The sequence below is a fragment of the Bos taurus genome, chromosome 12 (genome assembly GCF_002263795.3).
Source record: "Bos taurus isolate L1 Dominette 01449 registration number 42190680 breed Hereford chromosome 12, ARS-UCD2.0, whole genome shotgun sequence".
NCBI classification, from domain to species: Eukaryota; Metazoa; Chordata; class Mammalia; order Artiodactyla; family Bovidae; genus Bos; species Bos taurus.
The window spans coordinates 83,964,088-83,976,575 of NC_037339.1; the positions used below are offsets into that span (position 1 = coordinate 83,964,088).

At 46.0% G+C, this 12,488-nt stretch overlaps 1 protein-coding gene across 3 annotated transcripts in view; it reads left to right on the plus strand.

Moving 5' to 3' along the window:
* Nucleotides 1-12,488, plus strand: part of MYO16 (myosin XVI) — a 519,124-nt gene that overhangs the window by 183,675 nt on the left and 322,961 nt on the right. For all 3 annotated transcript variants that reach the window (XM_059892322.1, XM_025000169.2, XM_059892321.1), the window contains exon 5: nt 8,681-8,789. In XM_059892322.1, the coding sequence (XP_059748305.1) occupies nt 8,681-8,789 (109 nt within the window). The remainder of the gene's footprint in view (nt 1-8,680; nt 8,790-12,488) is intronic.

A 12,488-nucleotide genomic window follows, 5' to 3' on the forward strand; every position in this document is an offset into this window, starting at 1 on the left:
GGGACTAGATGCCATGATCTTCGTTTTCTGAATGTTGAGTTTTAAGCCAACTTTTTCACTCTCCATTTTCACTTTCATCAAGAGGCTTTTTAGTTCCTCTTTACTTTCTGCCACAAAGGTGGTGTTTTCTGCAGATGACATCTGAGATCATTGATATTTCTCCTGGCAATCTTGATTCCAGCTTGTGTTCTTCCAGTCCAGCTTCAAAGATAGTTTTCTCAATATAAAGATCACACGTGTTTATTGTATAAAATGGAAAGACACCCACAAATGTATAGAAAATTAATATCATTCATAATTCCTTCACATAGTCATTGGATATATATATATATAAAACTTCTTGCTTTTGTTTTGTTCTTTTACTTTAATACTAACTTATCTAAATTTCTTTTTCTATTTTTTGGCTGCACTGTGCCTCATGCGGGATCTTAGTTCCGAACCAGGAGTTGAACCTGTGTCCCCTGCAGCAGAAGCAGGGCATCTTAGCCACTGGACCACCAGGGATGTCCCCACTGAATATATTTTGATGTGTTTTTAAATCAGTCTCATTCTCCTTTCTCTCTTCCCCACACATGTAAAATTCACACAGAATTTATCTGATATTAATATATACATCTTGGTAGCCTATTTATATTCACTTTTTCTGTATTTCTCCAGGCCTTAAAATTTTGTTCTGCATCATGGTTTTCAGTGGTATGCAGTGGCATCATAAAATGTCCTTAACTAAGTATTACCCTCTTTTTGGCGTGTTTTCACTACTTTCTATTCTTACAATACTGTTATCACATCATCTTATGATTAGGGCGATCGCGTCTCATGCCGTATTTGTACCTAGGCCAGTCTCCCATGTGTGTGCTTCCCCTGAGGCTCAGCGGTAAAGAATCCGCCTGCAGAGCAGCAGGTAGAGAAGACACAGGTGGGCTTCCTGGATTGGGAAGGCCCCTGCAGGTCATGACAACCCACTCCAGTATTCTTGCCTGGAGAATCCCACGGACAGAGAAGCCTGGTGGGCTATAGTCCATGGGGTCGCAAAGAGTCGGACATGACCAAAGCGACTTATCATGCATTTTTTTTTTATTTTAGATTTTTAACTGTCGTGCATACCCATATTTTCAAAAGCCAGAGAGTTTTCCAAGGCTTATTGGAGGCTCTGCAAAGGTCAGCCCTTCTGTCTTCTCTTTAGCTCTACCCTTCAAATTTTTCCTCCCAGATACAACCACTTCTAACTCTTTTAGATGGTTCCTCTGACTTTTATATGTGTTTCGAGGTAAATAGCTATTTAGATTGGTACACCTTGATTTTTCATCTTCAGTGTGGAAGACAGGGCTTCAGCTCCTTTAACCCCTGGTTGGATACCCCATTCTGTCCACGTGCTCATCTTCTGCTCGTGGTCCCCTTAAACTTCCGTCGGATCACTGTTAGAGATTTCTTTAGTTAGGACTGTGAATGCCATTCACACCCCAGTCCCTTGGAATTCTACAGTTACCTTTTCTTTGTCGCAGGGTTTCTTTTCTTGGCATGGTTTACTGTTTAGCATGGCAGCCAGGCTACACATAAATATTTACATGCTCCCAAAGTAATAATTACTGACCTCAGAATGTTCACAGAGGGAGCTGTAAAAATGGGTTTCAATGTAATTTCAACTGTTAGAAAATTTTAAATGCTTGTCATACAGGTTTTCAATTTTTTATTACCATAGAAATTCACCATCATTAAAATCTCAAAGTACACTTTCACCATAATAAGCGCTTAATATGTAGTTCCTTGATGAATAAATGGATTTCTCAGCTGTATTGCCTCCTGTGTTATCTGCCCAAAAATCTAGGATCCAAAGGAAAATTATGTGCTTCTAGTTTTCTCTTTCTGCTTGGACAATGGGTATCGGTGAAAAAGCCTCTGCTTGGGACTTTGGGGATGCATGGACTTTGGGGTTCAGTTCCCTGTGTTCCCTGCCCTCTCAGGCAGGTGGCAGCTCTGAAGTCCTCTGGGTGGTCTGACTCAAGTAACAGGAGGGACGGAATGGCAAGATGGCGAGTCCTTCCTTCTCAGCCCTGTTCATCAGGGTTAGGTGTTCATCAGGGTTAAGTGGTCATCAGGGTTAAGTCGCTCTGTTACGGCCATCTGCTGGTGCACACCCTGCCTGAAGCTTCTCTCTGACTTCCTTGAGACTAACAACTCTGACGTATCAGCTCAAGTTTGGGGAAAGGGGTTGCGATTCAACTGTTTGAGGTAGCCAGATTAAGGTGTTTCTCCACTAGTTCCTTTTGGTGGCTTGAATAATGCAGAATAAAATAGAATCCTTGCCAATCCATCTGTTTCAACAATAAGAGTACACAGTGGTGCAGAGTGGAGAGGGCAGGGACTGCACAAAAGCATGTGCATCATCATTTCCGTCTGCATCTGATCAAAATTATCTGTGTGCTCAGTCGCTCAGTCATTCATATCCAACTCTTTGTGACCCCATGGACTGTAGCCTGTTGGGCTCCTCTGTCCATGGGATTTCCCAGGCATGAATACTGGATTGGGTTGCCGTTCCCTTCTCCAGGGTATATTTGTAACCCAGGGATCCAACCCAAGTCTCCTGCATTGCAGGTGGATTCTTTATTGCTGAGCCACAGGGAAACCTCTGAATTATTCCTGTAATGAATGTTAGATTCTAACCTTGCCATTCCTGCTGCATGTATGAGTTGGTGTTCTACTGTATGGAAGAGCTTTCTTCTCCCATGTATCAGGGATTCATTCGTTTACTGATATAAGTATGAAGCCATGGGTTCCTAGCTGCAACTTCACAGCATAAAAACATCACTTGACCAGGTGATCTAATTACCTGCATCACCAGCGGGACCCAGGTGTCATACCTAATGTGACTGCCTGTGTCCTTGGCCTGCCAAAAATTTCATTGGAAGAACCTAATGCAAGAAGGTCTTAAGGAAAAATACAGATGAACTGTTTCAGCTGGAAGCACGCTAAAGAGAAAGGGGAATACAATAAACTGGGAGACTCCATATTCCATTCTGAGTCAGAGGGTGATGGCGATCAAGGATGTCATCAGTGAAATTAATGAAGCTCAGATATGGTTGGTGCTGTATAGGATAGAGTTTTTGTGATGTCAGATGTTCTGATTTTGATAACACATTTGAAATAATGTCCCTATTTTTTGAAGTATATACCAAAACAGAAAGCTATTGAAATGTAGCATATTAAAAAGCAGAGACATCACTTGGCTGACAAAGGTCCAAATAGTCAAAGCTATGGTTTTTCCAGTAGTCATGTATCGATGTGAGAGTTGGACTATAAAAAAAAGGACTGAGTGTCACAGAACCGATGTTTTCGAACTGTGGTGTTGGAGAAGACTCTTGAGAGTCCCTTGGACAGCAAGGAGATCAAATCAGTCCATCCTAAAGGAAATGAACCCTGAATACTCATTGGAAGGACTGATGCTGAAGCTGAAACTCCCAATACTTTGGCCACCTAATGCGAAGAGCCAACTCACTGGAAAAGATCTTGATGCTGGGAAAGATTCAAGGCAGGAGGAGAAGGGGGCAACAGAGGATGAGATGGTTGGATGGCATCGCCGATTCAATGGACATGAGTTTGAGCAAACTCTGGGAGATGGTGAAGGACACGGAAGCCTGACACGCTGCAGTCCCTGGGGTCGTAAAGAGTTGGACGTGACTTACAATTGAACAACAGCCACATAAATATCTCAGAGTAAAGCAACATGATGCTATACTCACTTTGAAGAGATTAGGAAAAATGAAAGAGACAAAGAGAAAGCAAAAATAGGGGAAAGTAAACTTACTGGTGAATTTGACTAAAGGGTAAAGTATTCCTTTCCCGGGGTTGCCATAATAAAGTTCTACAAGCAGGGTAGCTTGAAGCAACTAGCTTCTCACAGTTCTGGAGCCTAGAAGTCCAGCCTCAAGGCGTTGGTGGGGCCGTGCTCCTTCTGACACCTCTGAAGGGCGTCCTCTGTGTCTCTCTCTGCTCCTGGTGGCCCTAGCTACCTGCTGGCTTGTGGCAGCCATCATTGCAGTCTCTGCCTCCTCCTCACATGGCCGTCTCCCCTCTGTCTTCGTCCCCAGTGCCACTCTTCCTGTTAGGACGCCTGTCATTTACTTTACCCCAGAATCCTTATGGCATCGTAGCGATTCTCGTCAGCAGCGGTCCTGTTTCCACGTAACGGTCGCCTTCACTGGTACCAGAGGTTCGGGCATCAGCATTTCCTTAGGGGCCATGCAATTCAACCCATAAGAGACACACCGTGGTTCCTGGCACTGCGCTTGCAACTTTGAGCTAACTTGTAGTTATATCAAAACCAAAAGTTACCAAAGTATTTTCATATAAAAAGTGGTATTCGTTGATTAAAAGTCCATCAGGTACCCGTCTTTCAAATTTCAATATTAATATGCTCGAGAATTATTATTAAATGAAACATGGACAAGTTTCTATTCACTGACAGTAAATTGTTACATAAACTAATAAAACATTTACTTGCAGAAATGTGCATTTATTCGTTCGTATGTTATCTGACATGCAGGAAAGAAGATTCCTATTTGAGGAGAATGGGAGATTTGGATTCTATTTCGATACTCCCGGAGCAGAGTTTAGGACAAAGTGGGGCTTCCAGTTTGAATTACGAGAGAGGAGATGTATTCAGGACTCCCAGTAGGAACTATCCAATCCTCAACTACAAAAGCATTTGAGTACTTTGCTTTGCATAATACAACATTCATTTCCCTGATGAAACCAATCACAGTGTGATTGATTTTCTTGACGCCCAACGGAAGGACTTGCCTCAGAGTTCTGCTCTGCAAGTCATCAGCAGCTCCGTTCCAGGGGGACCCATTAGGAGCCATCAGCGCACATGAACCCTGAGTTCATCAGACTAAAGAATGACAATCAGCCAGGAATCTTGCCAGTGGGGTTTTTATATACATGTGCACAATTTCAGAATTCTGAGTCTAGAAGTACTGCCTTTTCAGGGTGTCCCTTGGCTGCATGTTTTACTACACAGGATCAGGCTTTCTGGGGACCTTGGCTAAGACCAGACAGTTGCACGGTGGGGACAGAGCCACCCCTGGTGGGATGTCTCACCCGTGTCCAGTGACAAAGGAAGGGAGGGAGGGAGAGAAGGAGGGAAATAAAAAGGAAGGAGAGATGGGGAGAGGGAGGGAGGAAAGAGTCTCCTGCAATTGTCACCTATCTAGAAACAGTGAAGGCTGGAAACTTAAGTATGCGTAGAGTGATTTTGTAATTGTATGTATCGACTCTTAAAAACGCATGTCAGAAAATTTAGTTAAAAGTAACTTTCCCTGCAATCATAATCCTTTGCCTCAATTTGTAGTAACTAAGTTCAGTGTTTGGTTGCTTATTTTCCTTTTTTTCCGGTAAATAGTTTTTAGGATCTCATATGCGCCAGGCACTGTTGGGAACATAAAGAGAACCTAGCTGTGGTCTGTGATTAGGGAAGTTCCCGCCCCCCTGGGAAGGTCTGTGCGTGGGACGACACCTGGTTTTTCAGCAGCATAGACCAGTGATTAGCGGGTGGAAATTTCAGTGAATGAACCCAAATGAAACATTCAGCACCACCTTTCGTTTTCAGACTTTCTCTGAAAAAGCCTCATTAGTCCTTAAGAAAGCATTCTCCCCCAGTGCCCTGCCTTCAGGGCTACCTCGATGCTGTACTATTTATTTTTGCTGTTACTGATAATATGTGACCCTTAATTATATTCGCTGTCATCTGCCACCCAGATGTCTGACATGGATAAGATTCTACCTGAAACATTTATGCATTGGGGAAAAAATAACTTCATTACCTCCTACCTGTTAGAACTGAATTAAGTAAGGGCGCCCTGTGGTTCTGTGTCTTAATTGATTCTTTAACCAGTGAAGCCAGGATAAATATGCAAAACCTTATTTGCCTGGTTGGAGACTAAGAGAAAAAAAAAATCATTAGCAAATCTACTTCAGACTACTGCCTCAAGTAACCTCCTTTCAAACTCTGACTATGAAAGAAAATGAAAGGCACCGAGAAGATAATTTGACGTCTTTAGACCCTTAAAATGAAGTTTTCCTTAGGTAAGGGAAAATCGGAAATATCTAACGTGTTCTATTCAAATAAGGGAGTCTCTTTTTATGGCTATAGAAATGTGGTTCACTCTGGACGGTCAGGTGAACAGTACAGCTTACATGGAGGGAAAACATGAAGATTTGGAATGTTCTACCACTTTGACCTACTTTTTACTATAATTAGAGCAGTCTTTTCGAAAACCTGTGCAGACTTGCTAAGGCTTAGGGAAGCACTATATAGCTACACACACATTCAAACAAGGTGAGATCTCAGAACACTGGAGTGAGTCGCCATGCCTTCCTCCAGGGGATCTTCCTGACCCAGGGATCGAACCTGCAGCTCTTAGGCCTCCTGCACTGGCAGGCAGGTTCTTTACCACTAGCGCCACCTGGGAAAACCACTGCTATATGGCTATTTAATATATAAATGTGTGTGTGTGCTCAGTCACTTAGTCGTGTCTGACTCTTTGCTACCCCGTGGACTGTAGCCCACCAGGCTCCTATGTCCGTGGGTTTCTCCAGGCAAGAATACTGGAGTGGGTTGCCATTTCCTCCTCCAGGGCATCTTCCCAACCCAGGGACTGAACCCAGAGCTCTTAGGTCTCCTGCATTGGCAGGCTGACTCTTTACCACTGTGCCACCTGGGAAGCCCCTAATATTATAAATATACAAACTATTTAATATAAAAGGCTATTCCTTTTCATGTAAAGCCATGGGTTTGGATATTATATGAACCATATTAACTATATTCACAGTGCCATACACACTTGTATTCAGGAAGAAGAACAGGGTGAAGCGTTCGCTTTCTTGGCCTGAGTTTAGTGACAGGCTTTTGGGAGGAGACGCATGGGAAGTCTTGCCTGGTAAATTTTACGGAGCTCATTAAGGAAGGTAGAGACAGGGTAACAATTGCTGTGACTACTTGTTTATTAATAAGGATGAAAGCGCATCCATCATTGTGTTTGTGCTGGGGGAGGGGGAGCGTCAAGCAGGTGGGTTCAGAGGTGCCTGAGGGAGAGAGCCTGTGAAGCTGAAAGATGTCTGATAGTCGTATCCGATGTACTTCATCCATTAACGTCTCCGGATGATGCTTTTTTGTCAGAAAGCAGTTCTGGAAAGAGGAGAAGGCAATGGCACCCCACTCCAGTACTCTTGCCTGGAAAATCCCATGGACGGAGGAGCCTGGTGGGCTGCAGTCCATGGGGTCACTAAGAGTCCTACATGACTGAGCGACTTCACTTTCACTTTTCACTTTCATGCATTGGAGAAGGAAATGGCAACCCACTCCAGTGTTCTTGCCTGGAGAATCCCAGGGACGGTGGCGCCTGGTGGGCTGCTGTCTCTGGGGTTGCACAGAGTCGGACACGACTGAAGCGACTTAGCAGCAGCAGCAGCAGCAGTTTCTGGAAAGAGAAAAACCAGCCGGAAGCCATGAGCTCAGTCTTTATTAAAGGGACTGAACTGTGACTGTGCTGGACTTGCCTGTGGCTTAGATGGTAAGGAATCTGCCTGCAATGCAGGAGACTCGGGTTCAAACGCTGGGTGGGGAAGATCCCCTGGAGAAGGGAATGGCCACACACTCCAGTATTCTTGGCTGAAAGAATTCCATGGACAGAGGAGCCCAGCGGGCTACAGTCTGTGGGATCAGGCTTCATTAAAGCAATGGTAACATGAGGACAGCTCTGCAGTGAGTTTCTGCGGAGAGCAAGGAGCATAAGGATTTAACAGGATAGTCTGGGGAAGCTTGGAGTTCACACGGAACGTCAGAATCCGAAGGCAGGGCCACTGTGTCGTGCTAGGACAGCCAGGCTGCTCTAGTGCAGCGGGCACAGAGGTGTGCCTGGCTCAGCAGCCAGGGATTGGCTATTTGGGGTTTTTCAGGGGGGTTGTGGAGGCGGGGCTTCCCAGGTGGCGCTAGTGGTAAAGAACCCACCTGCCAATGCAGGAGACATAAGAGAAGCGGGTTCGATCTCCGGGTTGGGAACATCCCCTGGAGGAGGAAATGGCAACCTGCTCCAGTGTTCTTGCCTGGAAGAATCCCATGGACAGAGGAGCCTGGTGGGCTACAGCCCATGGGGTCGCAAAGAGTCGGACAAGACTGAGCGTCTTACAGCACAGCATCGGGGGTAGGGGTGGGGACGAGTACTTGGGGCTGGGCTCTTGATCCTCTCAAGGGTCAGTTGAACCTTTTGGTCCATCAGAGTTGATCACAAAACATCTACCATAATTTGTCTTCAAAAAATAACTCCAGTTTCCTATGTGATCCTGCCAGCTGTATTTAATGCGCACTTTCCTGGGTCGGTTTCCTAAATAGGCTAGAAATGCAAGTTTTGGTCTGCTTTCTGTATTAACAGTTGTTGATGTGTATTTGCTCAGTCATGTCCGACTCTCTTCTACCCCATGGACTGTAGCCCGCCAGGCTCCTCTGTCCATGGGATTCTCTGGCAAGAACACTAGGGTGGATTGCCGTTTCCTTCTCCAGGGGATCTTCCCAACTCAGGGATGGAACCCGAGTCCCTGCATTGGCAGGCAGATTCCTTACCACTGAGCCACCTGGGAAGCCCTTATGCTGACCATGTACATGTTCATTTTTCTTTTCCGCTTGTAGGCTGGAGCCAACGTCCTTCTCCAGGACGTCAATGGAAACATCCCACTGGATTATGCCACGGAAGGCACTGACTCGAGCTCCATCCTGCTGACCTACCTGGATGAAAATGGTAGGCTGATATTGCAAAAAGCCACGGAACAGTAGATGAAGAGAGAGGATGGTAGGATTCTTAGTGCATATATTTCAGCCGTGCTTCCATGAGTTCAGACAGATGTCATTCCCCTTGATTGTGTGAAACGAGGCCTCGTTCTGGGCACTGTTTCGTAGTCAGGTTCATCAGTGCACGTTTGCAAGCCGGCAGAAATCTGGAGGCCAACCGTAAAGGGACATTTTAACAGGCCCCCAAAGTCCCTAATTAGTGGGACTGGGTTTGTAATTATAATCTCTTGTCTGCTGGGAGGGGAGGAGAAGTGAATGAGCACAACTGAATTTGGGGCTAATGAGCGTGAGGTCGCATGCAGTCTCTTCTCTTGGGAGAACACGTCCAGCCTCCTAAGCATCTCATGCAGGTGAGCAAGGGCTCAAGTCAAGGGCAGTCTGCCCAGCAACTCTGCATCCATTCCTGGGGACACTTGGAAGCTCAACCCTTGTCAGAAGAAAGCCACGGTCGGTCCCGGTGCCATCCTGAAAAGCTGAGGCTGGGGACCCAGATGTGTTCCCTGACAGAGAATGCTTAATTGCACAGCCCCAGTGTGTAATTTCATGAGTAAGTCCAGCCTTGGCCAAGGGGGAGGCATTCGGAACCCTGAGTTCCATGTGGTCTTAAACTGAGAAGTATGCCCTGTCTTTAGTTTTTTTTTTTTCTTTCTGCGGTTCAGGTATAAATAACACCAAAGAAACTCCTATCCCTTCAAGTGTGATCTTTTGTCAGAGAAACGGTGTAGCGTGTCCGAGGGGCACGCCGTGCTGAGACTGTGCACTTCTCGCCTCCCAGAAAAGCCTGCACAGCTGCCTCTTTGTTCTCTGGGTCCCGCACCTCCTCCAGATCGCGCCTCTCAAAAGGTTTATTCTGAGGATGGCTTAGAATAATAATAATTAGTGCTTCGCAGCCATGGGTTCTTAAAAAAAATTGTCTCATTAATTCTGAAAGCAAGGTAAAGGATGTTATCTTCCCTGGAGACAGTGTGAGCTGAGCTGTGGGTCTGAAGGTCACCAAGTCACGAGTCACATCCCTGGGGTGACAGGCGGTAACGTGGAGTCACTCCCTGGTACCTGCTCCTTCCTGCAGAAGGGACCTTGAACTTTCTCACATCTTGTCAGCTGTGAGTTGTCGGAGTCAGACTCCACGGCTTCCAAAGGGAACAAGCTGAAAGCTATGCACATTCCACTGTTGGGAGGTCTATTATTTGGATCTTTGCAAAACTTGGGGTGCCTCAGAGTGAAGAACAGGGCTGTCTGGGGCTGTCTTAATTAGCTGGGCCACTTTTGTAGCATGGGCTTCCCTCATAGCTCAGTTGGTAAAGAATCCACCTGTAATGCAGGAGACCCCAGTTCGATTCCTGGGTCGGGAAGATCTCCTGGAGAAGGGATAGGCTACCCACTCCAGTATTCTTGGGCTTCCCCTATGGCTCAACTGGTAAAGAATCTGCCTGCAACGTGGGAGACCTGGGTTCCATCCCTGGGTTGAGAAGATCCCCTGGAGAAGGGAAGGGCTACCCAGCCCAGTGTTCTGGCCTGGAGAATTCCATGGACTGCATAGTCCATGGGGTCACAAAGAGTCGGACACGACTGAGTGACTTTCACTTTCACTTTTCTAGCATAGTTTCCTGTTCTTCTCACTGATCTGTTTTCCTAATAGCTACAGTTGTAGCTCTTTCTGTTTGGAAACTAAAATTAAGTATCTTTATTTATAAAATAATTAGCTTTGCTTCTATGTTTTTCCAACTCACAAGAAGATTTTGTTCCACGAGAACACTGAGTATTTGCCGGAGCTGTATTGCTATCCCATATAAAGAAAAATAAGTGCATTCTTGGTTTTAAAAATGATTAAGGAAAAAAATATAAGGGAGATACTGACTGGATGGTTGGGAGAAAAATCCATCACGATGCTGGCTGTCACAGTCTGTTTGTGAAATGCATGTTTGCTGGAACAAATTCGATTTAATATCTCTTACATTTTTAATTCTGTTTTCCATTTGTTGCTGCCCCTGCCCTGGCCTCTGCCTTGCAGTCGTCTGCCCCTCCCTCGCCCCGCTCACAATCTGGTTCCATTTCTGCGCGCAGCCCTTCTTATCTAGGTCCGCTGCCGTCGTTCCAGTAAATACTGTCTAATTCAGTTTATTTCCTGAGCCCTCCCTTGTTGGTGCCCTTTCAGAGTGATCTGTTGTGACAGCATGGGCTGATACTGTTAGAAATCTCTCATATTCCAAGATGGGATTTTCATCATTCGGTGCACTGCGGTCTTCTCACTCGGCGGTGGCACACCCCGTTTCAAATCAGGGTGCTTATCTTGCTGTCCCGTCAGGACGCATGTGGCAGGAGGCAGGCCGGGTCGTGAGCAAGTTGATTACATGGAAAATCGCTGGTCACAAGTTCTAATTGTACTGTCACCACCGACATACGCTGTACACACGGGCACAGCAATTAACCTCAGCTCACTGCCTGAGCTTCCTGGGCTGGAAGACGGGATGGCTGAGGAGTTCTAATCGAGCATCTGATGCCTGTGACATCTCCGGTGTGCGGCAAAGCAGCTGGTGTTCAAGGAAAGCAAATTGATGATAAAATGAGCTGGCAGAGAAAGAAGCGCTGCTGGGGGAGCTCGAGGTATCCAGGAAGGATGCTCACCATGGGCAAAATGCTGCTCTTGTTCGGTCGCCAAGTTGTATCAGACTCTTTTCGACCCCATGGACTGAAGCATGCCAGGCTTCTCTGTCCTCCACTCTCTCACAGTGTTTGCTGAAATTCATGTCCATTGAGTCGGTGATGTCATCCAACCATCTCATCCTCTGTCGTCCCCTTCTCCTCCTGCCTTGAATCTTTCCCAGAATCAGGGTCTTTTCCAATGAGTCGGCTCTTCACATCAGCTGGCCAGAGTGTTAGGAGTTTCAGCTTCAGCATCGGTCCTTCCAATGAGTATTCAGGCTTGATCTCCTTTAGGATGGACTGGTTGGATCTTCTTGCAGTCCAAGGGACTCTCAAGAGGCTTCTCCAGCACCACAGTTCAAAAGCATCAATTCTTCCGGGATCAGCCTTCCTTATAGTCCACCTCTCACATCTGTACGTGTCTACTGGAAAACATAGAGATGTGTTTTTTCAAGGCCCTGAAAAATAAAGCAAAACTTTTTTACTTTGCTCTACATATATCCTCACCTGTAGTGCTTTCTTCTTTCTTTCAAATGCATCATTTTAGAAGAAGGAGCTCACATTTATCTTCTGAGTTCCCTACCTTCTCCACTAAGCCCACCGACATTCAGCTTCTACCCCCACTGACCTGGAAACTCCCTACAGCGCCTGCCGCTGCCCTTGCTTCTCTGTCCAGCTGCCAATTTTCTGTTCAGTATTTCTTTACCTCCCCTCCCTGTGACATTCAGGGACCTTGCTCACACTCTGCTCTGAAGTCTCCCTTCTACGAATGTCCCATCATTTTTCTCCCTTCTCTTACTTTCCTTTGGATGTGCTGCTTATGCACCCAGAAGCCAAAATATTGGTTGTTCCCAAGGCTTTGTCTTCGAGCATCTTCTCTCCACACACTGTCTCCGGCTCATCTCTCCCTTTCCTCGAGTACTTAGCGCCCACCTGACCCCAGGGACATTCCTGAAGCTGAGAAGTCTTTCCAGACCTTGTACGTGCAGTTCTGTTACCTGTTCTG